Source organism: Biomphalaria glabrata, chromosome 6, assembly GCF_947242115.1.
Source record: "Biomphalaria glabrata chromosome 6, xgBioGlab47.1, whole genome shotgun sequence".
In the NCBI taxonomy this organism is placed as follows: domain Eukaryota; kingdom Metazoa; phylum Mollusca; class Gastropoda; family Planorbidae; genus Biomphalaria; species Biomphalaria glabrata.
In genome coordinates, this window is record NC_074716.1 from 1,506,164 (window position 1) to 1,533,941 (window position 27,778).

Here is a 27,778-nt window from a genome sequence, read left to right on the forward strand (position 1 = left end):
CGAGTTTAACCCCGAGTCTCACCCCCCCCCCCCCCCCCCGTCGGACAGGGTGGCGAGAAGTAGGAACTCGCAGCCCAATTCAGGCTGGTGAAAGGGAGCTTTTGTTTGCTTTTGCTGGCCTTCGTGTTCCAAGTGCGACGCACAACACTACGAGACAATTTCAAATGCACATATAGGCTGTCTAAAAAGCATTGGCCACTTCCAGTGTATTGAGCAGCAGCAGAAGAGGAATTTGGTTGTCAGGAACAACAACAATGAGCAAGCTTTTTATTTATCTTTAATACCGGTATAATTGGTTTAAAACTCCTTTTGCCGTCCCAAGTCGGTAAAAGCCGTCTTCTGTTAAATTCGTAAAAAGTTCCAACAGATTTCGAGGATCTTCATCTCCTTTACTTAGACTTAGGTCCTCCCGCGCCGTTGGGCGCATTGGGCGGCAAGCTGTCTCCATAATGATCTGTCACTGGCAATGTCTGAAGCCTCCTCCCACCTGGTGTCCACTGTTCTGAGGTCCTCCATGAAGGTGTGTCGCCAGGTAATACGAGGACGTCCCTGTTTGCGCTTTCCTCGTTTTGGCTTCCATGTTATCGCAACTCTTGGTGTGCGTAATTCGTTTTGACGTAGAACATGTCCCGCAAACCTCATGCGACGCTCAGTCATAACCTCACTAAGTGTTCGACTTCCATCCCTGTTTGAGATCCGGTCTGTGTAACTGACTCCCAAAATCCGTCTCAGCCATCTCTGTTGAGCCACATTTAGTCTTTTCTCAATTTTGACAGATGACTTCCACGTCTCACATGCATATGTAGCACAGTAGCAGTTGGAATGACGATTGTGTTGAGAAGGTGTATTTTTGTCTCGAGTCCAATGGCTTGGCTAGTCCAAATAGGCTGCAGCCTTTGGAAAATGCTCCCTGCCTTTCCTATTCGGCACGCTACATCATGGTAAGCATCTCCATCATTTGTTATGATGCTGCCAAGCCAGCCAAGGTACGTGAACTTGTCCAGCTCTTCAAGCTTTGACTCGCCAAGTCTGACGAAGACAAACTTTGCCTTATATCCCACTCGCATAATTTTAGTCTTATCCAAGTTTATGCGGAGGCCAATTTTGGGTGCCTCTCTGTCTAGGCTCTCCGTCATTTCTTGAATGCATTTATTTGTAGCCCCTAACCCTCACCTCCTTTGTCTACGTTAAAAAATAGGAACTCTCGCGGAATCTCCCGAGGATGCATGAGAATTATTTTTAGTCAGTGTTTATATATATACTCAGAAAGACACAAAGATAAAGGCACATTCCTCGTTCCATATGCTAGGACAAATTTGTACAAGCGCTCCTTCTTCCCTAGTGCTATTAGAGCATGGAATGGGATGCCTGAGCTAGCCAGGAAAACCAGTGACTTGGCAGAATTTAAGACATTGGTTAATATGCATGACTAAATGCATGACGCTTATTACGTAATCATCTTCTTTTTTGAAGTAACGTGTGTATTATATAAGCTAAGATAAAATGGAGTTATCTTTTTGGGAAACAAAAAGTAGTTTGATGTTTTTCTTGTTTGAAGTCTGGATCTAGATCATATCACCAATCTAAAACTGTGTACAATAATAAGGCTTGTTTTCGAGTCCGAAGATTAGTGAGGAATGCAGTAGGCTATTCCCCGTGGCTGCGCAGTCCCAGCTGTGATCTACATATTCTGCCACATCCAGGGCAAGCAAAACCATTGTCAGCAGGTGTTAGATTTATATTTTCTTTTCGCCGTCTGCGTCTGTCCTCGGCAGTGGATTTTCTTGTGGTCTCAAATGTGTATCCCGCGGCCTTTGTGAGTGACCTCCAGCTGTCTCGTTCTGAGACCGCATGCAACCATGTGCTCTCTTTTATGTCAGCTAAGGCAAGTTGACGCCTAAGCTGGTCTTTAAAGCGTTTCCGCGGGGCACCTGTCATGTCAATCACCAAAACAGACTGCCTTTGGCATACGTTCGTCTCCCATACGGGATACGTGCCCTGCCCAGTGTAACTATAATATATTGGACCATAAGAAGTTCCTCTGTCCATACAGGCGTTCGCAAGGACATCACTGTTTGTAGTGCGGTCTTAAAAATTGTACACGGTGTGTACATATGTACACATGACTTATTACATATAGGCCTATATATATACACAAGGAATTTTTTTCGGTGGTGGGGTGGGATTGGAACAGGGTAATTTTTCCCCCCTCTTTATCTATTAAGAGCAAAGAAATAAATCTAACAAAAAAGTTATCAGCTTCATATAAGGGAAATAGCCTTAAATAAAAACACACTTTTTTTTCTGTTACTTGTTTGTTTCGATGTTCAGCTTTTCCATTTGTACAGAACAGCTAGTTGAGTTAAAATCTCTAGATCTAGCTTTAAAAAGCCAGCTTGATTTTTAGTTTCGATGTTCAGGTATACCTTTTAGTACAGAGAAGCTATGGCAATGCAACATTGTAGACACAGATTTGAGAGAAAATCTCTAGCTTCAACAAACCTGTTGGAATCAATCTGTGTGACATCTCGCCGCGCATGCGTGAATTATTTTGCTACTCACAACGCCATTTTATTTAGCCTACAACGACTTCGAGGTTTGTGACTCGTTTTCAACTTACAAGTCTCATTGTGATCCGTTTTTACTTTAGATCAAGCGCCTACTTTCGTTTTGAATATGGCATGATAGACTCTAGAAGACTTAAGATTCTTATAAAGCATTAGACACGAGATCTAGATCTACTTAGGATACAAATTTATTTTTAATAACTAATCTGGATATAATAACATAAAATAATAGAACTAGAATCTAGTCCGTAGTCTCAGAGGCTAGGTCTGCTGCTGAGTGTACAACTACTAACAACAAAATTAATGAATGAGGAATGACAGAGTCGAATGGTCGGATTGAATGAATGCTCTAGTCTAACTCCAGTAGATACGAGAGCTCAGAATTAGATCCATTCTATTATTTCTACGTAGACTGAGTTTCTAGAATATTTTCTAGACTCTAGAGATCTAGAATTTAAAGACATTTTTATATATCTACTTTTACAAGTCAACACCGGCTGGCCCAAAAAAAAGGAGGGGGGGGGGAACACCTGATTAGAACTGGTTCTGTCATTTTGTTATAGATCTTATAGATCTAGACCCCCAGAGTCCAGATTATTTAGTAAGACATGATTCACTATCTGAAATAAAATCGTCATTCAAGGTACCAGTACACTGTAGGAAGCAAGAAATAAATTTAAGGTCCAAAGAAAACCTGGCTGGACAATGATGAGAAAGAATGGACAGATCTCTCTTGATATTCTTCAAAGGTGGACAGTTGATGTTGTTCAGAAAAGAGGTTTTGGCAACTTCTGGTTATTACAGGGTCACAGCATCCATACTTTTCCCTACTTTCCATAAAAGGCAATGGACTGATGATGATTAAAGCTACCCGGTACTAGAAAAAAAACTTACCGGTAGTTGAATTAAAAATTGTTTGTAAAATGTTTTCCATGTTTCGGATGTTCCTTCAGGATGACTGGGGATGGGCGCGGGCAGGGTTTGAAACCGGGATCATTGATAAGTCCGAACAACAGTCCAGTGCGCAAGTAAATCTAGATTTTAACAGAAGCTAAATTTATTTGAAGCTAGATTAAATAGTTTAAATAAAGTTAGAGGTCTTCTAGAGTCTAGATTCCAAATTGCTCTATAGATCATAAACTCAGAAAAACTTTCAACAAGTATTCAGAGATTAATCAATTTTTAGGCTAGGCCTTCTAAAATTCAATGAATTAAAAACATTCTTTGATTCTAAATTTACTGAGTTAGATCTCACACTAACTTCCCTTGACATAGATTATGGATATGCATAACCATAGACCATAGAACATATTTGAACATAATTATCTTTTTTGAAAGAACTTGTGTAATTTTAAGATGTTCTCTCAAATAAGATGTTAACTTGACTTGTTCTTGGCTTATCCTAGATGTACATGTATAGAATGCTGGTATGTACAGTAAAGAGGGACTGTTTATATGCTGGGCAGGGCATATGGGGAATGACAGTATGCCAAAGGCAATCTTACATCTTTTTTGGTGAGATAAATGTGGTCGGCGTAACAGAGGTTCCCCCCGTAAATTCTTTAGACCAATTTAGGCGCCAACTTGCTTTAATTGACACAGAAGAAAGCACCTGGCAGCAGTTGGCTTCCAAACAAGACTGCTGGAGGTTTCTTACAAAGGTGGCGGGATACACACTTGAGACCAAACGAGAAGCCACTGCTGATGACAAGTAGACACATCAAACAGAAAACCTAAAGCAACCACCAGTGGACAACGGTTATGTTTGTGCTGGATGTGGCAAAATATGTAGGTCACAGCTGGGATTGCATAGCCTCCTAAATACTTTACTTGTCATTAATCTTTGGACTTGAAGAAAAGCTTTATTATTTTATAGAATTTCACATAGAGCCATTAATAAGACATAACATACTCATTTAAATCAATTAATCAAGGAGTCACTCAGTGTACATCCTGCATACATTATATTATCAGAAGCCAGTGATGATAAAATAGAACATTGTATACACACTAACTCGCTTAACAATGAAAAAACAGACTCTAATCAGACTAAAAGACTCAAAAGCAATGTATGTAGACAAAATTGATGAGTTTATTTAAAATAATTGAACTTGCATTTATAAGATTCTCTAGACCAGTGGTCTTCAACCTTTTGTGGCCTACCGCCCCCTTTTTGTATTTTTTCCTTTAAAAAATCCGCCAGCGCCCCCTCCTGTAAGAAAAACACTTATAAATAAAGAAGCGTGGGAAGGCAATTTTGAACAAAATGTCATTTCTTTATTTATTAATTTTATGCTATCAAATAACACTTATCCCACATAGGAGACGGCCGCATGCCAAAGGCGATCTTTGGCGAGCTTAGAGGAGGACAATGTTAGAGAGGTGCCCCCCCCTTAAGAGCACAAAATAGGGGGAAATATGCAGGTCGCAACTGGGTTTGCATAGTTATGTGAAACACTGCATTTAGTTTGCCAGCTTTAATGTTGAAAATTTTTTTATTTGTTTTGTTTAAGTGCGCCTTTAGTTTCTTCTTGCCCCTTGTATGCCCAGCACTCCCCTACCGCCCTTTGGCTCCAGCGCCCCCCAATTTTACGAAAATGCCCCCCAGGGGGCGATAGCGCCCACGTTGAAGACCACTGCTCTAGACCAATCTAGTTTTTAGAATTATTTTTTTTTCTACATTTTCTTTTAGCCATGTCTGTGATGTAACATTTGTGACTCTAAGATCTAACGTGAACTTTAAGTCTAAATGGAGAAAACTTAAAAAAAAAATAAATAAAAAAAAAATTGCTTGTTTAAAGATTTAGTAAATTCTTAAAACACATTTGAAAAATTTAAACTTTGCATTGTAAATGAGTGAACTTTTTTTGAACTTTTTTTTTTAAGCTTTAATCTAGACTAGCTAATGATTGTATTTTTCTACAAAGCTTATATCAACTCTCTCTGTCTGTTAAAAAGTTTGTACACATTATTTTTCTGGCCCAGATAAATGATAGGATCATAGCCTATTGAGAAAGCTAAAAGCATGAAATAGTGCTAATGAAAAACAATTGGGACAAATATTAATCGCACATATTTATTGTTGTTGGTCTAGCTAGATCTATTACAAATTTAATTATCTGACCAATCAAAACTAATTGATACAATTACACTTCGAAACTAATTGATACAATTACACTTAGTGTAAGCTTTTTTTTTTTAAAAGTATTTTATATGTTTTTCTTGTTAAAATGAATGAATTGTTTTTAGTAGGTGGAAATTTATTATTGCAATATTATTATCCTGTAGCTAATCCTTTTATTTGTTTTATTGTAGACTGAAGCTAATAATGACCAGAGATGGAGAAAGTGTCTGTGAAGAAACTCATATGACATCCGATAACTGTATTTTAATGAGTTTACCATTGATGGAGGGGTCAGAGGTCAGCATGTCTGGAATGAAGAGCTTAGACGATGAAGACTTAGAAGATATGGTGAAGGTTGAAGATGACGATGATGATGTGAACCAAATGTTATCTGTTGTCAATGGAGGAGGTAAGCTTAGATCTATACAATATATAATATATATCATACATAATACAGTTAAAGGGTTTACACATTAGTATTATATTGTTTACATTGAAATATGAAATGAATTTAAATCTTCTTAAATTTGTATGGAAACGTAAAGCTGTGAGAATATTTAGCCATTCAAAAGACAACTTTCTTAACTGTTATACTAGTCTCATTGATATTTATATCTTGAATGAACATTACCTCTTACTAACTTATAAATGTATTTGATCATCTTCTATGTAGATGTTATCCAAAACAACCACTCTACACTGCAGTCCTTGCTGTCTACACCAGTCTCTAGTGGCTTCACAGCACCAGAGGGCATGCAGGTGGTCACAGCACAAGAATTTTTAAACTTGGGACTTGCCACTGAAGGGGGTGAAGGCCTGGTTCACATTGTACCTACAAACACTAGTCTAGGCACTAAGTATATTGGATTGATTGCTATCGCTAATCCAAGTCTATTAGCTAATGGCAAGCAATTAGGTAAACAATTATTTTCTTTTTTTTTCTTAATGCCTTTGCTCATTACTTATGATATAAATAAATCAATCATATTGTCTTATTCTGTTTGACATGTAAAGCATACTTACTTACTTACTTAATCCTGTGTACTCCCAGGGGAGGATAGGGCCGCAACCACACCTCTCCACCGAACTCTGTTCTGAGCAGCTTTCTTCATCTGCTCCCATGTCATTCCAGTACCCTATCCAGCTCCATTTTCGTTTTGTGATGTCTTGAGCAATGGGCTTTTATCTAGTTCTCTCCCACAAATCGATAGTAGTTATCTTTTCTATGCTATATTAAAGCATAAACGAACTAGAACTATTAGACCTTCTCAAACTATATAGATCACTTAGCTGTTAGACCTTCTCAAACCACATAGAACACTTAGCTGTTAGACCTTTTAAAACCACATAGATCACTTAGCTGTTAGACCTTCTCAAACCACATATAACTCATAGCAGTTAGACCTCAAACCACATAGATCACTTAGCAGTTAGACCTCAAACCACATAGATCACTTAGCTGTTAGACCTTTTAAAACCACATAGATCACGTAGCTGTTAGACCTTTTAAAACCACATAGATCACTTAGCTGTTAGACCTTCTCTAACCACATAGATCACTTAGCTGTTAGACCTTCTCTAACCACATAGATCACCTAGCTGTTAGACCTTTTAAAACCACATAGATCACTTAGCTGTTAGACCTTCTCTAACCACATAGATCACTTAGCTGTTAGACCTTTTAAAACCACATAGATCACGTAGCTGTTAGACCTTTTAAAACCACATAGATCACTTAGCTGTTAGACCTTTTAAAACCACATAGATCACATAGCTGTTAGACCTTTTAAAACCACATAGATCACGTAGCTGTTAGACCTTTTAAAACCACATAGATCACTTAGCTGTTAGACCTTTTAAAACCACATAGAACACTTAGCTGTTAGACCTTTTAAAACCACATAGATCACTTAGCTGTTAGACCTTTTAAAACCACATAGATCACGTAGCTGTTAGACCTTTTAAAACCACATAGATCACTTAGCTGTTAGACCTTTTAAAACCACATAGATCACTTAGCTGTTAGACCTTTTAAAACCACATAGATCACGTAGCTGTTAGACCTTTTAAAACCACATAGATCACTTAGCTGTTAGACCTTTTAAAACCACATAGAACACTTAGCTGTTAGACCTTTTAAAACCACATAGATCACTTAGCTGTTAGACCTTTTAAAACCACATAGATCACATAGCTGTTAGACCTTTTAAAACCACATAGATCACGTAGCTGTTAGACCTTTTAAAACCACATAGATCACGTGTCTGTTAGACCTTTTAAAACCACATAGATCACGTAGCTGTTAGACCTTTTAAAACCACATAGAACACTTAGCTGTTAGACCTTTTAAAACCACATAGATCACTTAGCTGTTAGACCTTCTCTAACCACATAGATCACGTAGCTGTTAGACCTTCTCTAACCACATAGATCACGTAGCTGTTAGACCTTTTAAAACCACATAGATCACGTAGCTGTTAGATCTTTTAAATGAGTTGAGTTGAATTATATATTTCATTTATTAGACAGTTTTCAACCTATTTCTTTGGTTTAGTTTGAAATGAAACTTTCATGATGCACAGAGTTTACAATGTGAAATGTCTGTAATAATTTATTAATAATATTAACAAGTTATGTGGGCAACAGGCAAATAGGCAATAGAAAGAGATTTGTCTGTTTCATTGGGAATATTCATTAAGAAAGGGTGAGAGCTGAAATTCTACAATGGAATAATCGACTGGAAATAAATTGATGAACATTGAAAGAACATGAATTGCTTTTGCATTAGGAACAAAGATCTTGATCATTCTTAAGTTTTGTTTTATGCCCTCTTCTTTCAGGTTTTTCAGGATTTGAGACAGCTGATTCCTCAGATCTCCATTCTGCTACTGTGGAGGGCATGGCAGCTATATTGATGCCACCCCCACAAGAAGTGCTGCCTGTAAATTGTCCAGCCTGGGCCATGAGACTGAAAAAATGTGAGGTAAGAATGAATCTATTTTTCTCTTCAATAAGGGGGAGGGGATTCTGTCATGTTAAATACTTTTTTAAATTTAGTAATTAGATTATACTATACTACTAGTGATAACTTTTATTTACATAATATTCAGTATATATCATTATGACTTAAAATCCTTTAATAACAGATTATTTTTACAAAGCTTAAATCAACTCACTCTTGTCTGTTTGGTACAATTTGTACACGTTATTTCTTCCACACTCTTTCTAGGATCAAGTTGATACTTTACGTTACGATTTTTTTTAAAGTAACCAAAAAAATGAAGAACAGATTTTATACACATATTTTGCTTGTTTATACGTCTGAAACAAGCTAGAGCTTTCCAAACTGCCTGCTTTATTTTGCTCCTTGCTTATCACATCCCTAACAGAAGAACACTCATCTATACTCATGCTGGAATGATATGTGTCTTCATTTAGACTGGAATGAGTTAGGAATATATTCAACTGGAATAAAATATGGCCTATATTTAGACTTGAATTCTTTATACTTAATGTTTTTTTTTTTGTTTTTTTCAATAACTTGTGATAGAAAATTGGTGATTCTTACCGTGGCTATGTTGAGACTGAGACAGAACTGGACATGGTGTTGACTCAGCACAAACAACAGACCAGTAGCTTCTGGGGCACACGCCAGTCTCCTAGTCCTGCTAAAACCTCCACAAGATTAATGTGGAAATCTCAGTATGTTCCATTTGATGGGATTCCGTTTGTCAACACAGGTTCGTTGTAGCAGTTCAATTAATTCATGCAAATTAATGTCCATTTGATAAACACAAGAACAGCAGTCATGTATCATAATCTAATCAAAATAATGGAATGTCCATTTACAGGCAGTCGAGCTGTTGTAATGGAATGTCAATTTGGTCCTCGCAGACGAGGAACTCTAGGAAAACGAGGATCATCACAAAATTCATCTGGTGAATTTAAGCAAACTTGTCCAGCTCGGTAATTATTTTTCTCACTTTTTTTTCTTCGTACTCAAATGTAACTTGGATGAGGGAAACAAACATGATTGACAAATGAAACTTTTTGTGTTTGGATAGTGAAGATTGAAATAATTTGAGCCTTAGCAGCAAGTTACTAGCTGAATCTAATTGAGCTTTGAAAGAAGGCATTGGAACTTGGCCACTAAAATGTTAACTTGGTGTAAATGAAAGTTATATGGTGTAACATTGCAGAATGCGAATGTCGTGTAATGCTGGGTTCTTGTTTCCTGAAGTACTCTTGACACGTGGCAATACAAATACTTATAAACTGACCGAAGTCCGTTTCAGCAGACAAATATAAAGTTTATTTTACAACACAATAATAATAATACTGCACTCCTTGTTAGCGCTACAAGTCAAGACATAATAAACAATCCTATCCGCATAACAGCGGTATCAAATGTATCCAATATATGTTAATTACAAATCACGTCCGCATCTCAGCGGGTAACACTGTGCAGAAATATAGATCAACTAATACGTCTCAAAAAGACCACTGGCAACAACTGCCCACAAGTTACTTTCTAACTGAAATTACTACAGACTTTTCTAAGTCGTTACTTGTCCGTTGCGGACTAAAATATTACTTGACCACCCGGTCCAAAAAATACCATTTGACTTCTCTAACTTGACTTTACTTGACTTGACTGACTGCCCTCAAAGTCAACTTTATTCATTCTACTTCCTGTTTTCTACATCAGGAATTTCACGTGTCTTTTAACTCTTAACATGCCGTGAACTTTAGATCATGCAATGTCAACTGAGACTGTGACACTTGGTTTGAACACTGTTATAACATAAGCAAGTACAATAGTTTTTGAGTAAAGTAAGTAAGACCTTGCAATCTATAGAGCAGATGATGTTAAGATTATCTGTTTCTGAGTACTCTTCTAATTTATATATATATATATGAAACTCCACACATTGGCCGAGTGCTTAGTCATTCAAGATACTTAACCTAAATTATTTTATTTTCTTCAAACTAAAATTAATTTTCTTCAAACCTAAATTTGCTCTTTGGTTTCAACAAAGCTAAACAACCTGTTTTATCAAGGTTCTCTTCAACCTGTCTTATCAAGGTTTTCTTCAGCCTGTCTTATCAAGGTTCTCTTAAACCTGTCTTATCAAGGTTTTCTTCAACCTGTCTTATCAAGGTTTTCTTCAGCCTGTCTTATCAAGGTTCTCTTAAACCTGTCTTATCAAGGTTTTCTTCAACCTGTCTTATCAAGGTTTTCTTCAACCTGTCTTATCAAGGTTCTCTTAAACCTGTCTTATCAAGGTTTTCTTCAGCCTGTCTTATCAAGGTTCTCTTAAATCTGTCTTATCAAGGTTTTCTTCAACCTGTCTTATCAAGGTTCTCTTCAACCTGTCTTATCAAGGTTTTCTTCAACCTGTCTTATCAAGGTTTTCTTCAACCTGTTTTATCAAGGTTCTCTTCAACCTGTCTTATCAAGGTTCTTTTCAACCTGTTTTATCAATGTTCTCTTCAACCTGTCTTATCAAGGTTCTCTTCAACCTGTCTTATCAAGGTTCTTTTCAACCTGTCTTATCAAGGTTCTCTTCAACCTGTCTTATCAAGGTTCTTTTCAACCTGTTTTATCAATGTTCTCTTCAACCTGTCTTATCAAGGTTCTTTTCAACCTGTCTTATCAAGGTTCTCTTCAACCTGTTTTATCAAGGTTTTCTTCAACCTGTCTTATCAAGGTTCTCTTCAACCTGTCTTATCAAGGTTTTCTTCAACCTGTCTTATCAAGGTTTTCTTCAACCTGTTTTATCAAGGTTCTCTTCAACCTGTCTTATCAAGGTTCTTTTCAACCTGTTTTATCAATGTTCTCTTCAACCTGTCTTATCAAGGTTCTCTTCAACCTGTCTTATCAAGGTTCTTTTCAACCTGTCTTATCAAGGTTCTCTTCAACCTGTCTTATCAAGGTTCTTTTCAACCTGTTTTATCAATGTTCTCTTCAACCTGTCTTATCAAGGTTCTTTTCAACCTGTCTTATCAAGGTTCTCTTCAACCTGTTTTATCAAGGTTCTCTTCAACCTGTCTTATCAAGGTTCTTTTCAACCTGTCTTATCAAGGTTCTCTTCAACCTGTCTTATCAAGGTGATCTTGAATTTGTTGTATGGGAATTTTTAGTGCTTTTTTTTAAAGTTTGTTGCATAGGAGAACACTACAAGGCAATGCTGTTGGGACATCTTATATTGAACATGACTAATATGAATGTTACTTTAAGGAATGTTTGGTGATGCATATGATATTTCTTATTATACCTGACCAAAAGGATGAGCGTTTGTTAGATCCAAAGGAATAGTTGTGAGTAGCAGTTAACATATTTTTAATTACCAAATAATTGATGGTTTTTATTTCAGTATCTACATAAAAAAAGTTCGCAAATTTCCATCTCACTCTGTGAATCTAAATTTAGACAAAAAGAGCATTCGTCTAGCAATGGACAAAGCATTTCATGAACTACGTGAACAAGGTTTAGATAGGTGGGGAGAAGAAAGGTATGTCTTGAACATTACTTGTTTAGTTAAAAGTTGTTAAATATTTTCAACCATTTTCTGTTTGAGAAATGTAAGTGTAGATATTTACTGCATTATGTTTTCCTTTTGTTCAGTGTAGCTCAAACTTCACATCTATATTTCAATATACCATCTATACTTATTTTGATACGTGTCTGAACAGTTTCTGCCGCTGCATTGCAGGTATTATGTTCAGTTGCCAACTTTAAAAGCTCATGATTACCACGAATGTAAACAGGACAGCAGTTCATCTCTAATTTTGGAGGAAACTATGAATGTTGGCGATGAGCAAAACCTTGGTGCTCGAATACACCCATCGGTCTTGGAGAAACTTAGACAAATGGTGGCTGGAGGAGAGACTCGGCTTTATTATATCAGAAAACAGTTGCGGTGAGTTTTTCTTTTTTGAGTCTTTTATCATCATCATCACTCCTTTGAGTTCCTCATGGAACATAGGGCCTTGACAAACACACGCCACTCTCCATGGTCTCTTGCTAGTTTTTTTATGGTTTCCCAGCTCTTCCTGGTCTTCTCTGCTTCTTCAAATACACTGCGTCGCCATGTTCTTTTTGGTCTTCCTCTGCGTCTTGTTCCCTGAGGGTTCCACTCTAAGGACTCTGTTGCTGGTATCTAAGGGTGTGACCAATCCATCTCCACTTCCTCTCTAAGATCTGCACTTCTATATTTTTCTGTCCACTCATCTCCCACAGTTTGTCAAGACTTTTTTAGTGCCTGATAACTGTTAATCCTATGCAGGGTATGTTGGGCTCCATGGTTGTGGTGTATAAACTTTGAACTGTCATCAGTCATGATAGTACCATGTTTAAACTTTGCCTTCATCTCATAATCTTCATTTCTGAAGAAAAGTTCAAAACCTCAAAAAAAAAAAAAAAAAGTATAATAATAAAACTATATTTTTAAGGCTTCACAAGGTTAGGTTAAATATAAAACTTACTAAATTAAAACACTTTAGAAAGCCCACTGAGTCTACAAGTAGATTAACTTATCTCCAAATTATCTAATCTTGATTTGATTAAAATACATTGCCAACTAATAGTCCAAAGAATTAAGAAAGGAAAAAAAAAGTTCATATCCAATATTGTGTCTTATTTATATCCCAAAAGGAAACATTTAGAATGTCTTGTGTTGTTTCTTGTAGGAGATTTGTTTTAAAAGAACTGTTCCAGTGTCCTGGCTCTGTCCCAGAACGTCATGATCTAACTATGTTTCCTACAGTCAATGACTTGAAGAATCACATTCATCAAGCTATGAAGGATATAGAGAGTGGGTTGCTGCCCCTTACAACTTGTGTGGTTGGTTTTATTTATTTTTTTCAGAATAATCTTAATCTTTAAATCATACTGCATGGTTACTGAGTTGAACTAGTGTTTATACTGCATGGTTACTGAGTTGAACTAGGGTTGATACTGCATGGTTACTGAGTTGAACTAGGGTTGATTCTGCATGGTTACTGAGTTGAACTAGGGTTGATACTGCATGGTTACTGAGTTGAACTAGGGTTGATTCTGCATTATCTATTATCTTCCATTATCCTTAGGTTAATGGAAGATGGCCTTGATGGTTAAGAAGTTATTGTAAGCTTTGGGGGAAGAACTACTAACCCTAACCCACTTAGTGGATGACATAGATGGTCCAGCAGGGACAGAAGAACTAGTTGACTTGGTGATGTGCGTAGACAAGACTTCCTTATGAAAATAAACGCTGAAAAAAAACTCTAATTATGACCAGTAGCAAAAAGGGCTTTAAAAGGGAAATCAGTATTGGAGGTGAAAAGCTGACAAATTTTGGTAGTTTTAAATTAAGTTTTAAATGAAGGAACCAAACCTAACTAGTGGCCAGAATTGCACAGCCTGCAGCAGCAATAGCAAAACTCAAAACAATATGGAAAGACAAAGGCTTAGCCCTCAACACCAACCAGACTGATGCGCTCCCTGGTCATGGCCACATTTTTATATGCTTGCAAATCTTGGACACTGACTGCGGAACTAGAGAGGAGGATCCTAGCAATAGGATGCTACAGAAAGATCTATACTGCTTTAGGCATAAGAATAGATTCTTATCATTATATAGTTTTTAGCTCCACATGAAAAGAATTGAAGTATCTCCCTGGTTCTCACTAAAGTTTGATAAAAAGTTTGTGTCCTAGATTAAAAAAACTCCCTTTGTGCATAAGATAGATAAGACTAACATTGTTAATACATTTTTTTTTCCACTTTGAGATTGCAATATTTTCATTTACTTGTGTGTCTTTGTATTTTCAAATTTTGCTTGTTGTCAAGTCTGAAACTCACTTGCTACCTTTATAGCCTACAGTTTTTGCCCTCTGGTTAGGGAAGTGATATGGGCTCTCTGATAGCAATAATGTTAGCTCAGCTGGGTATACAGTAATTTAGATCTCACTGCAATGGTTGAGTTTCCTGAAATGTTAACTCTCTATTAGTCACTCAGACAAAATGGTAGAACAACTAGGTGATTAGAGGTTTAACAATAAAAAAAATATTTACTAGCAAACATGAACATTTAGAGTTGGCATGTGCTTGTCTTTAATACACTTAAATAACGTGAATATTTGGTTGAACAGCTAAAAACTTTTATTACACATTTTACTGCTACAAATGCCATCTATAGAATAGAATTTTATAGTTTGTGTAAATTCATTTTCAATTTCTTATTTCTATCGGAAATAACATTTTTTTTTTCTAAACAGAGCCACATTAACTAATAATCTAGAAAGTACAAATGTAAAAAATAATAATACATCAATAAAATCTGAATGACACACTGATGTCTTTCTCTCTCTTGCTCGTTCTCTCTCTGCAGCTGTGTGTGTGTAGGGAAAAGGAGACGGTTTTAATTTTATGTTTTATTGTTTTTTGTTCTTTAAGGCAAGTGTTGAAAGTATGCAGGTCAGTGAGTCAAATGCCGAAGATCAAGATTCATCTGATAATAAACATGAGTTATGTTCCCTTTGGGCCAATGGCAGTTTGTCTTCTGGAGCCATGCCTGAGACTGTCACTGTAACTCTTACACAAAACCCTGAACAAGGTGATGGTTGTTTTTTTTTTTAAATTACATATTTGTATGTGTCATTTAGTTTCATATTGGTTGATGTTGTTTTTTTTGTTTTTTTTTTAATTACATATTTGTATGTGTCATTTAGTTTCATATTTTGATGGTCTCTTAGTCCTGTATTAAATTTCTAGAGTTGATTAGTTTTGTTAAGTTACTGTAGATCTAAATGGTCATTTAGTTGTGTATTATAGAGTCAATTAGCTTTGTTCACTTAAATTTAGATGCTCATTTGTTGTTATAAATTTAGATGGTCATCACATTATTTCTCGAATTGAAACTCATCTGAGTGATGGTACCACCCAGGTCAGCACAACCTTAACACCAGAAACCGCTCAGCTTTTGTCTAGATTACATCCTGGTCTATTTCCTGCTGGAAGTTTGTTACAGGTAATAAACAGCTAATAATAAACTAGGTCCCAAGTATTTTTTTTATAGGTTTCTTTTACTACTACAAAAAGAATTACAAAAATAGGAATCAATTATTAAGAATAACAAAAAAAGAAAACAAATAAAAACATCTTATTCAAAGTATACCAGTTACAAACTAAAAACTTAAAATATTTAAGTGTTATAATAAATGAAAAATTATCATAGAATCCCCATATTTATGAAAAAAAAAATCAAAGCACTAGGGTTTATTAAAAGAAATTTTTACAAATCAAACTAGATCTTAGCTAAAATGCTATTTAAGCTTGGTTAGGCCAGTACTAAAGGCACATTCCTCGTCCCATATGCTAGGATAAATTTGTACAAACACTCCTTCTTCCCTAGTGCTATTAGAGCATGGAATGGGTTGCCTGAGCTAGCCAGGAAAACCAGTGACTTGGCTGAATTTAAGTCATTGGTTAATATGCATGACTAAATGCATGACGCGTAGGACGTAATCATCTTCTTTTTTGAAGTAACGTCTGTATTATATAAGATAAGATAAGATACTAATATATTCATCCTGTTTGGGACCTCTCAGCTCAAGACAACATAAAAAACTAGAACATGCAAAATATAACAAATGAATGTTTGCATTTGATTAAAGTAACACGATTACTAAAATCACTAAATTGAGATACCCTTTAGGGCAGAAGACTAAAAAGTAAAGTAGCAATTATACATAAAATGCTGAACGATATTTTAAAAATAGAAAAAAAAACAACCTGATTAAATACTAAGAAAGACACAAAGCTAAAGGCACATTTCTTATTCTATGTGCTAGGATAATTTCATACAAGTGCTCCTTCCATTGTTCCGTTAGAGCATGGAATGGGTTGCCTGAATCAGTAAAACCAACTAATCAGAGTTTCTGAACGATATTTTAAAAATAGAAAAAAAAAAAACCTGATTAAATACTAAGAAAGACACAAAGCTAAAGGCACATTTCTTATTCTATGTGCTAGGATAATTTCATACAAGTGCTCCTTCCATTGTTCCGTTAGAGCATGGAATGGGTTGCCTGAATCAGTAAAACCAACTAATCAGAGTTTAAGTCACAGATTAATATGCATAAATAGATTGACACAATGATACACGCAGGACCTAATTTTGAAGTAACGTCTGTAATCTATTAGAAAAGATCTTAAGTATTTAATTAGAGATGATTGACTCATGTGACAATAATCTAGGTCTATTGTATTAAATGTTTGAAATGGATTTGGTTGACAAAGATAACAACTGGAAATGAAATATAAAGGTGTATTAGAGGATGGGATGAAGATGAAGGTGTGAAAACAACTGGGGGGGCGGGGGGTGGAAGTTGAGTATTCAAGATCTGTATGATTCTATGACTTCTTTGTTATTGTCAAATTTCATGCAAAATGATTTGCTGATTATAATTTACTTTTATGTTCAAACAGTTTCATCTGGTTAGACTAAAGAATGATCAACTCCATTTAGAAATATAATGCAATTCAACATATTCATTCTGAAAAAAAAAAAAAATCTATACAACTTTTCTATCTTACCACTATTTATTCTGGCCTTTTTGAGTCTAGGCTTATGAATAAAAAATATTCTAGCTTCTAAATGGAGTCTTTCTCTTAACTTTTCTTTTTGTTTTCCTCAATTTGTCAAAGTATTCAAAAATACCCAAGCCATTGTAGCACTGTCTGTTATTTACTTGTTATTGAAATGATGTTGGGAAAACACAACAACACTCAAACTGCTTTTCCATTTATTTTGACAAAAACATCTTTTGACAATGATAAAAATATAATAAAAAGATAAAAGATAAGACCAGGGCTTAACAGACTGCGATGAAACCTGGCTAAGTAAACTTAACACAAGACTAGTAGTTATTATTATAGCTTTTTTTTATATAGCGCTACTTTCATGCTTATAGTATGCTCAGAGCGCTTTTGGTCCAATCTCATTTGTGGACCGGTGGGGGGGAGGGGGTATCTAGGAATTGGTTTTCCGTGCTGCCTTTTGGCGCTCAGTAAACACAACTCTGCCCGAGTCGGGTGTCGAACCTCGAGCCCCCTTCTAGGTAGCCAAGCCAAGTTCAAGTCGCAAGGCTAATAGCATATGTCTATGATCCCTGTGTATTTTATATGCAATGCTTTAAATATATTGACTTGTATATCTTTTATATTTCAGATTGACACATGTAATAACTCCAGTGCAAATGGTGCTGCTGATTCAATTCAAGAAAACCCTGTGAGTGATGTCAGCAGTGACTTGGTAGATGGAGATGGTACTCACACTATATTAGACTCGTTGGATTCTAGTCAAAACATTTCAGGTCTCATAGACACTGACCCAACAGACCTGTCCAGTATAGTTCACTCACAACCTGACTTAAATACACTTACTGGTGCAAGTCTCTCTGTACTTAGATCTGTGCATACTGCGACCATCTCTGAACTGGTTTCTTCAGGAGCTGCTGGTATTAGCATAGTGACAGGATTGCCAAATACTTTGGCAATAGTTACCTGTAAATCAGACACTGCAGGCACTATGGCTTTTGATTCTTCTGACAGTGATAGCAACCAACTGACTTTAGTTGAAAATGATGATCATCATGGCAAGTTAACAGGTACAGTACATCTGTCGTAGACCCACTAATAGAGTATTATGAACCCAACTTTAGGACATAATTGATTAATGCTTTTAGGCTCCAATGTATATCTGTTTGCCTATTCATAATCAAATTCATTGTTTTTGTTGGCTGAAAGCTGGGCATTATTAGCTATGACTCAGTAAGAATGCAGTAAAACCCATGCTGTATTTTTTGTTTGGGGTACTGAGAAACTTGGACTTCATGACTTTGAGTGGACAGTGTTACTGTTTTAAAGAGACACATCAATAGTGGACCCAACTTTTGTGACTCTAGCTAGTATCTCCACCTTTTTCAAAATTAAAAAAATGTTTAGAGACTTGCAGGCCCACCACCCTAAAATATTTTAGCCCCAGACAACTGGGTACATGTGGGCCTCACCTGCATTCCACCTCAAATATGTTTTCTTGATGCATAAAAAAAGCATATAGGGACCACCCTTCATTTAGGGCTTTGCACTAGAGTTCTGTTTGTCTCTCCCCCTTGTGATGGGCCTTGGACTTTTCATGACATTTGTAGCGAAGAAAAGGTTGATTTCTGGTTGTTTTAGTCAGATTACATGTTCTTAAAAAAATCAGGTTATTAAATATCACCTTCCAATATATCAGAATCAGTTTATATCACTTGCCAATATATAAGAATCAGGTTATATCTGCCAAGAGACTGCGAGGTGCCCAAGGGCCCTTTAATAATTTACTCTTTGAAAGGCCTCTGTTCATATCAATTACAGACTTTGATTTAGAAAGATGTCCTACACCTATCCATTTGTAAGCAGAGTCATAGATTGTTACTTAGTCATATAAATTTGCAGGCAAATTCTCTCTCTCTTATCTTTCAAATGTCCTTTGGCTTTTGTTGTATGGGTGCGGTGTTCTTAGCAGGTATCAAAAGAGAGGCCGGTCCATTCTTTTACATTGTCCAGCCAGGTTTTCTTTGGAGGAACCTTTCTTCATGCTTCCTCCATTGTACCATTAAAGAATGACTTAAGAGAGTGAGTCATGTTTTACAATATGAACAAACCAGCTCAGCTTTTGTCTCTTCACAGTATTGAAGAGTTCCTTCTTTTTGCCAGTCAGAGTGTTGACTTGTAAAAGTACAAACTCATTTTTCTGCTTTTCCTGGTATCTGATACCCAACATTTTTCTGGGCTATCATGATATGGGAAAGGAAATTTTAATAAAATGATAATTATTCTCAACTATACTTGTATATACAAATTGTGAGACAACAGAGCATGTCTTTCCACCTAGATGTCAATTATAAAAAGTGACAATAGAAATTATAACCATTTACTGAGACCACAAACTTAAGTACCTATGTGTTATTATAAATTTATGAAATAACTAAGTAACCAAAGCACTAAAGTTAATTAAATAAAATAGTACAAATTAATTAATTTTTAATTGATTAGACCAGTATTAGAATCTCAAGGAAAAGAAACTAGAACAGATGAAGAATAGAGGCATGAGGTTTATGTACATCAAATTTGACTAGAGTAACACCTTTAGTAACATAACTAATTGTAGAGACATTCCAAGACAGACGACTGAAAAGTAAAGTAGTACTAATACATAATACACAAACAGATCAGTCAAAGCTAAAGTAGTTATAAAAAAAAAAGCAGCTAAGTCTTATATCATGATTAATTTATGTTCCATATGGTTTTATTTTTTTTTTTTTATTTCAGAACAAGAGCTTGGAATGGCAAGATTAGAACATCGTGTATCTGATTTATGATCAGTTGAATCAGTCTATTTATTGCATTGACCGAATCAATAGACAATCTCTCTTTGTGATCATTTGGAGTTGTAAATTCTGCCACGTGGGATCATTCTATAGTTTCTATTTGTGGCTAAAGAAATATACATTTTTACAATATAGATCTACAAGTTTACCAAGAGATTGTTAGATTTTTAATGAATGTTAAAGTGACTCTTATCACTAAAGGTAACTTATCTGTCCGATTATAGCATACAGTTATTTTTTTTTTTGTGAAAACTTTCAAACACATGAAGAAGCTTTGAGTGTTTAAGTGGAATACTAGTGTTCAGAAGTTTACAAGTTTTGACCTCATTTTTGTAACAAATTAATTTTAAGATGCTAGTTAATTTTTGTTCATCAGTTAATTTATGTTGATCAAATATGTACGTACTATACAGTTCAATTACCCATGCAATTATATAATTATAATAATAGTAAATTACTTTGTGAGACTTTATCTGTTTACTTTTTCTTGTGTAGATCCAAGTGTTACATTGAATTTCTTGGCATTATGTCTGCTGTATATTCTGTAAATATATTTATAGTCTGTAATTATGTATATAAGTAGTATTTGTTGAAGATGGTTATGCTTACCAGTAATTCATACAAGTATTTATTAGTGACCTATTGTTGTGACAATGTGATGTCACTTAAGTTTTTTTTTACCATTGACACTAGACCTTGACCTAGTTAGTAATTGAGGCAATTCAATAAAATTTTGTCATTCAGTGTTTCTTTTTTCTAGTTTTTATTTCTAAAAAATCTTATTTAACCAGAACCAATTTGTTTGATGCTAACTTAACAATTAAAATACTTGTTGAATCCAAACCTGAGGCCAGGAAATTCAAATCATGACATTGATCAGATGCTTATTGAGTAGGTAACTTAAAAATAGAAACAGTTCTGTTCCACAAGAAGAGGATGCTGAAAATCCTTGACCTTTAAACTAACACCTGTGTATCAGGGTCACCTCCAATTACACATTTATTTAATCACTCAGGTATTTTGAGTGTCTTCTAACTGGTTTACCTCAAAGAAATTACTTTAATATATTAATATATAGTTCAGGATCTTTGGGCACCTCAGCCCACTCAGCTCTAATGGATACCTAACATTAGTTGGGAAAAATTAAAGGTGGTTGGTCATTGTGCTGGCTACGACACCCTCGTAAACTGTAGGCCAAAGAAACAGATGACTTTTACATTATCTGCCTTATAGACCACAAGGTCTGAAAAGGGAACTTTACTTTATATTGTTATAACCTAGTGGCGGACTGAAAGGGTTAATATGTGTACTGACACACACGACTCAGGCCAATCACACGGGTCAACGGCTGTCGACAGACAAGGGACAGTACTGCTAGTTCACGCAAATATGACCCATGTTGTGGTCATGTGATCCAGAGACAGAGCGTGTTAGAAAGGAGACAGTAGAGTCCAGAACAGCAAGCAGTAAGGACTGTGTGCTACGAAGCGAGTCCTCGAAAATGTAGCTGTACGAGCTAAAGAGACTTGTAGTGATTAGTTCGGCAGTTCAGTTGTGTAGCAAAGCATTTGAAGTTAATGTAGCCAATTGTGTTTATTGGCTGTTGTTGATGTAATTGTAAATAAACCGCCACCTTGTTTATTGAAGCTCTTGTTGTGTTAGATGTTCTGGGTGTGTTGTGTTTAGCAGAGTTTGCAGAAGGCCTGATTCGAAGAGAACGTAACAATATATATAGTTCGTCCATCATGGTTCGATGACAACCACTTTCGTCTTCTAGAAGGCTGAGGGCTTTGCACTTCTGTTTTGAGCGTCCTCATGTGGCTGGTGAGATAGATCTGTCAGCCCAGAATGTTTGGCTGCACATTGGGCAGGTTACTCCAGCTGGAGCTTGAGTCAGTTGCCTTAATTTTTTTTTCTCTTCTTTTCTTCTGCCAGTGCTTATATATGTTGTTATAACCCTATTGGCGGCACAAAAGGGTTAATGTATGTGCGGCCTACTGACACACACGACTCAGGCCAAGCACACAGGTCAAGGGCTGTCAATAGAAAAAGGACAGTACTGGTATGAACTTTGCACGCAAATATGACAAGTATTATGGTCATCTGATCATAGGCCTGCGAAGACCAGAGACACAGTGTGTAAGAAAGTGGCAGTTCAAGACTGGATAACTAAAACAAATTAATTCCACTTATCTTATTCATGGCAAACCAGTAACACAGACTAAAAACGCAAAATACCTAGGTGTTATAATAAATGAAAAACTGTCATGGAATCCACGTATTGATGAAACTACAAAAAAAAAATCAAACAAAGCATTAGGATTTAATAAAAGAAATTTCTATAAATCAAATAAGAACATAAAACTAAAATGTTATTTAACCTTGGTTAGGCCAATAATAGAATATGCATCCTCTGTTTGGGACCCCTCAACTCAAGAAAACATTAAGAAACTGGAACAGACACAAAATAGAGCAGTGCGATTCATAACAAACGAATATTCACATTTGACTAGTGTAACACCTTTAGTAAAATCACTAAATTTAGAAAGCCTTCAGGACAGAAGGCTCAAAAGTAGGCCTAAAGTAGCAATCATACATAAAACACTGAACCATAATCTTCAAATACAAAATTTAATAAAATACTCTGAAAGACACAAAGATAAAGGCACATTCCTCGTCCCATATGCTAGGACAAATTTGTACAAATACTCCTTCTTCCCTAGTGCTATTAGAGCATGGAATGGGTTGCCTGAGCTAGCCAGGAAAACCAGTGACTTGGCAGAATTTAAGTCATTGGTTAATATGCATGACTAAATGCATGACGCGTAGGACGTAATCATCTTCTTTTTTGAAGTAACGTCTGTATTATATAAGATAAGATAAGAAGATAAGGATACCAGGACTGTTAGTCAGCCATGAAGTCGGTCCTGGTTGAGTCCTCAAGTGTTATGTACGAGTCCAGGAAGAGATAGAGACAGTAGAGTTTTGTACGGTGATGTACAATGTAACATTTAAGTTGTTGATGTGTTGCCAATAGTCTAGTATTGGCTGTTATCTACTTATTCACTTATTATTAAAGTACCACATTAACCAGAGCTCTTGTTGTCAAGTTCTTGATGTGTTAGATGGGCTGTGTTGTGTTTAGCAGTGTTTACAGAAGGCCTGAGTAGGAGAGAGAGAAACGTAACACTGGGGTCTTGAAGTGGGATTTCCTATGGCTTCTGTAAAACTGCTAGATGAACTGAATCTGAAAGAACTGAAACAAGAGCTGAAATGGCGAGTACTCAAGTACTACGAAAGGAACAACGAAACTCTTAAAAGAACGTCTCCGGCAAGCCCTAGTGGATGAAGAGGAAGATCCGAACACGTACCTCTTTGAAATCAAACCCGATGTGGTAGAGCTCTTGATCACCTTTCAAGAACAGATGTTGGCTGGCTTTCAGAATGTGATCATGGGTGACTCGCATCTCATTTAGATAATCTATAGTCATTTGGCAACTGAACCAGTGCATTGTATAATATGGTGCAAATAATGATATTTTTATTGAACTACACTAAGACATTTTGTTTGTTTTTACATAAAGAAATGTAACAAGAAGACCATCCATATCACTCATTAAAATTTCTCTTTATTAAATCAACAATCACCACTTGACAAAAAAACAAAGAAAAGCAAAGTACATTAGATCTAAGAACAAATCTTTATACATGTAGAACTTGAATCATTGAAAGAACTGGTTCTAAACTCAGTCACAACCACAAGTCTGGTGCATGGAATGCATGGGAGATGTCTTCAGTGTGTCTCTTTTAGGTGGAGTGAAACTGCTCCCACTAAATGGGTCGTCATATATAAATTACCCCCTCCCCCAGCGATTGCTGTCTGTGATAGTGTGAACTTAATCCAAAGTGAACCTTTAGATTGAAGAGTCTCTGCTTCATTTCTGGATGATGGAAGAAATCTTTCTCAATGCCCCAGGGGGGTTCTCAGGGTCCAGGTAAAGGCTTCAACCCTCGACGCACTTCATCTCAGTGCATGGAATGTTATAGAAGTCTGGCTAACTGATAGAAGATATACACAACTACAGCCTGACCTTCACCCTGACCAAAACTGGCAGTTACAAAATAAATATAAAACATCAGTTTCACACAATTGTGAATAAATAAATAGATCAATGTTATATCTGTAAAAAAAAAACAATGGTCAAAATTATATCTATAAATAGAATGATCAATGTAAGATCTATGAAAAAACAAAAAACAAAGCACTAAAATGCCTTAGTGTCTAGAAAACAAAAAAAGTATCTTGACTTTTAAAAGTTCATTTTAATGGACAGAATGGATTATGAAGCATATATATATAAAAGTTACATTTTTTTCTGTAGGTAAATATGTTGTATGTAACAGTGTCACTACATTCATAGAATGGTAATCTAACAGTATATATGTGAAACCTAACATTTGCTAATTATGCAGTTACAGCTACTTTAAAACTGTGTCAAAACTATGACCAACAAAAAAAAAAAAAAAAAACAGACTGTAGAGTCACTAACATAAAAGTACCAAAACCATCAAGTTCACATATGATAAAAATGAAGAGTCTCAATGCTGAATGAAAACAGTTTAACATGTAAGAAATAAATCCAGGGCTGAAAGCACAACTTTTGACATGAACACAAAACATTTTTTATCAATCACTGCCCTATACACTGTGCACCAACAGAAATGGTGCATTAGATGTTAGTCATTCAATATTGGAACATACATTTTAAATAACATGAAATAGACATGGTATGAAATATATAATATATATATATATACATAAAGTCTACAGGTCACTGTACAATACTTGATTGGTTAATTATCTACATGATCACAAAAATCCACTGAAACAGCCAATCAACAAGAAGTGGATGAAGGCAAAGTAAATCCAGATAATGGTTCTCAATCCTGGCCTCAGGCGCATCACTCTAGTCAGCTGTCGACTGGAAAATGAGAAGTAGTCCCTGTTAGATGGACAGATGTAGTGTACATCATGCAAGCACATTACAGAACACTCAGACAAAACCCACACTAACAGATTACTGTACCATCACATAAGCCAGACAAACACATCTGCCAAACATAACTCACACTAGCAGACAGCTGCAGCTGACAATACTGACATATCACTCAGAAAACACACTAAAACATTAAGGTTCCCTGTCATGTTATCTTTGTGTCTAAACGATACTAAAAGAAAACAAGACAATATCAATACATTGAACAGATATGTCTAGAAAGAGGAACTTACTTTTTCACTTTAAGCCAACTGTGAACACGACTACAGTAGCCCATGCCATGGCGAGCTGAAATAAGAGGCGAATACAATCACTAAACATACAGTTGACAACAATGACTAATTTAAGATACAGGTGACTACAATGACTAATTTAAGATACAGGTGACTACAATGACTAATTAAGATACAGGTGACTACAATGACTAGTTTAAGGTACAGGTGACTACAATGATAAATTTAAGATACATGTGACTACAATAACTTACTTAACATAGTGGAAGTTTCCCTGATTCTCATCTCATTGTCTTCCTCTAACTGAAGATAAACCTAGAAATTAAAGATAAACATAGATAATAATAATTTAAAAATAATTTTATTTATAAAGCGCTGTTAACAAACAAAATGTAGGCTCAAACACAAACACGACAGCTAAAATGACAGTTAATCTAAAAAAGTTTTAAACAGATGGGTCTTAATGTTCTTCTTAAAAGTGGTGTAGCATGTTGTCTGTCTGATATAAAAGATAAACCTAGAAATAAAAGATAAACCTAAAAATAAAGGAACAGGTCAACATGATCATCAAGTCAGAATGAATAATAATAATAATAATAATAATTTTATTTATAAAGCGCTGTTAACAAACAAAATGTAGGCTCAAGGCGCTGTAACAACATTACAAACAAAAACACGAGAGCTAAAATGACAGTTAATCTAAAAAAGTTTTAAACAGATGGGTCTTAATGTTCTTCTTAAAAGTGGTGTAGCATGTTGTCTGTCTGATATAAAAGATAAACCTAGAAATAAAGGAACAGGTCAACATGATCATCAAGTCAGAATGAATGTGTGTAATGTCTGGGTATGCATATATGAACTACTGCCATTTTTCATTAAGCTTTGGAATCTAATATGCCTTTTATTATTATATGCCATGACCTACATTACATTAAAGTGTCACTTCTAAAGAAAGGAATGGATAAGTGTCTGGGTCCTACGATTTTTTAAATAGTATTTTTGGTAATTGGTGGGTGTGGTGGTTGACTGTCTTCTGAAATGAGGAGTCTCAGGTTAGAATCTCAGTGAAGACTGGGATTTGGAATTTTCAAGAGGCTCTTGAGTCCACCCAGCTCACTGGGAGCCTGAGGTCAGTTGGGCAAAATAAAGGTGGACAAGTTTTGATTTTTTTTTTACTGCTTTGTCAAAAAAAATGAAACTTCATTTAATTCCAAGATTTGGAAGGGAGGAAAATATTGGAGAAACCATTTAATAGCTGTGTTTTATTTACATAAAATATAATACATTTTGCTTGCTAAAATCACTAAGCTATTTTGTTGCCAAAACAATTATGTAAAAAAAAAAGTTATTTTTTTTTAACTTTCATATTTATGAATAAGAAACAGTTCCACATAGTGGAGTTTTTTCATTGGTATTGGTTTCTCAATAATGAACTATTGTCTAGAGTAAATGACCAGTATTCACCTCTCTGTTTTCTCCAGCTGCTAAAAGTTTGATTTGTTCTTGAGCTTCCCCAAGCTCCCTTTCAAGTTGTTCCCTCAATGTTCTTTCTCTGATCAGACTGGTACTTAGTGCGGAGTGAGACTCTTCTAAGTTAGAATACATAGACTGGAGCTCTTCAATCCTGAAAATACATTAAGTTTAGTAAAATAGGCAGTGACTTGTGGGAAATAATTCAATTAACTATGCTTCAAAGACACAATGCTAACTTGCACTCATGCTTTTTTTTTATTCATGAAGACAGTTATACAAGGATAAAAAAATAACTTTCTTGAATGTATATCAACCAGCTTTTTATTGAGTCACAAATATACAACAAATACTTCACATTCTTTAATGTTTGACTGTTAATTAGTGTTAGCATCCCTAGTGCTATTAGAGGATAGAATTTAAGTCATTGGTTAACATGCATGACGAGTAGAACATAATCATCTTTTTTGAAGTAACTTCTGTATCATATAAGATAGGGTTAGCATGTAATATTTTTTAAAATGATGTCTAGAAATAGTTACTACCAGCACAAACAACTGAAGTCATACAATTGAGGTCATCTCTAATCTAATCAAATAAAGAGATTCAATGCAAGACAGTTACACAACGGATCAAATTGTTTACCTTTTTAAGGCTTGGTCTGTTTGACCTTTAACCTGATCAGCTTCTGCTGCTGTCTCCTCTTCTTCCAACTCCTTCTGAACAGAATCTAAAGCGATCCTTCTTTCTAATTCAGCAGTCTGCAATAAATAAACATTGTCTAGAGTAATACATTTGGTAAATGTTTCTATAGTATCTCACAGAATGTCTAACTTAATGATTAAACTTGCTGGTCAGCCTCCCGAAAACAATTTATGACCTGTCTTCAAGATATCCTAGGTTGAG

General features: G+C 35.6%; 2 protein-coding genes across 6 annotated transcripts in view; one reads left to right on the forward strand and one right to left on the reverse strand.

Moving 5' to 3' along the window:
- Positions 1 to 2,512: 2,512 nt before the first annotated feature.
- LOC106068106 (calcium-responsive transcription factor-like) lies at positions 2,513 to 20,858 on the forward strand. Of its 4 annotated transcripts, XM_056032446.1 has the most exons (14): positions 2,615 to 3,727; positions 3,974 to 4,355; positions 5,883 to 6,100; positions 6,365 to 6,607; positions 8,532 to 8,674; positions 9,242 to 9,431; positions 9,543 to 9,657; positions 12,069 to 12,206; positions 12,408 to 12,614; positions 13,384 to 13,537; positions 15,131 to 15,290; positions 15,565 to 15,704; positions 17,907 to 18,345; positions 20,054 to 20,858. In XM_056032446.1, the coding sequence occupies exons 2-14, from the start codon at positions 4,342 to 4,344 to the stop codon at positions 20,101 to 20,103; spliced, it is 2,211 nt and encodes a 736-aa protein (XP_055888421.1). In that variant the 5' UTR covers positions 2,615 to 3,727; positions 3,974 to 4,341; the 3' UTR covers positions 20,104 to 20,858. The 4 variants fall into 4 exon arrangements, with proteins under 4 accessions (XP_055888422.1, XP_055888421.1, XP_055888420.1 ...); XM_056032447.1 differs by lacking the exons at positions 2,615 to 3,727; positions 3,974 to 4,355 and adding an exon at positions 2,513 to 2,596; XM_056032445.1 differs by having other exon boundaries at positions 2,615 to 4,355.
- Positions 20,859 to 23,719: 2,861 nt separating this feature from the next.
- LOC106068108 (golgin subfamily B member 1-like) overlaps positions 23,720 to 27,778 on the reverse strand; it is a 35,780-nt gene continuing 31,721 nt past the window's right edge. Inside the window, exons 7-11 of one of the 2 annotated variants that reach the window (XM_056032442.1) lie at positions 27,518 to 27,633; positions 26,867 to 27,026; positions 25,657 to 25,717; positions 25,403 to 25,457; positions 23,720 to 25,115 (exon numbers count right to left, since the gene is read on the reverse strand). In XM_056032442.1, the coding sequence (XP_055888417.1) occupies positions 24,983 to 25,115; positions 25,403 to 25,457; positions 25,657 to 25,717; positions 26,867 to 27,026; positions 27,518 to 27,633 (525 nt within the window). In that variant the 3' untranslated portion in view covers positions 23,720 to 24,982. The remainder of the gene's footprint in view (positions 25,116 to 25,402; positions 25,458 to 25,656; positions 25,718 to 26,866; positions 27,027 to 27,517; positions 27,634 to 27,778) is intronic. The other variant, XM_056032441.1, reaches the window with a different exon arrangement.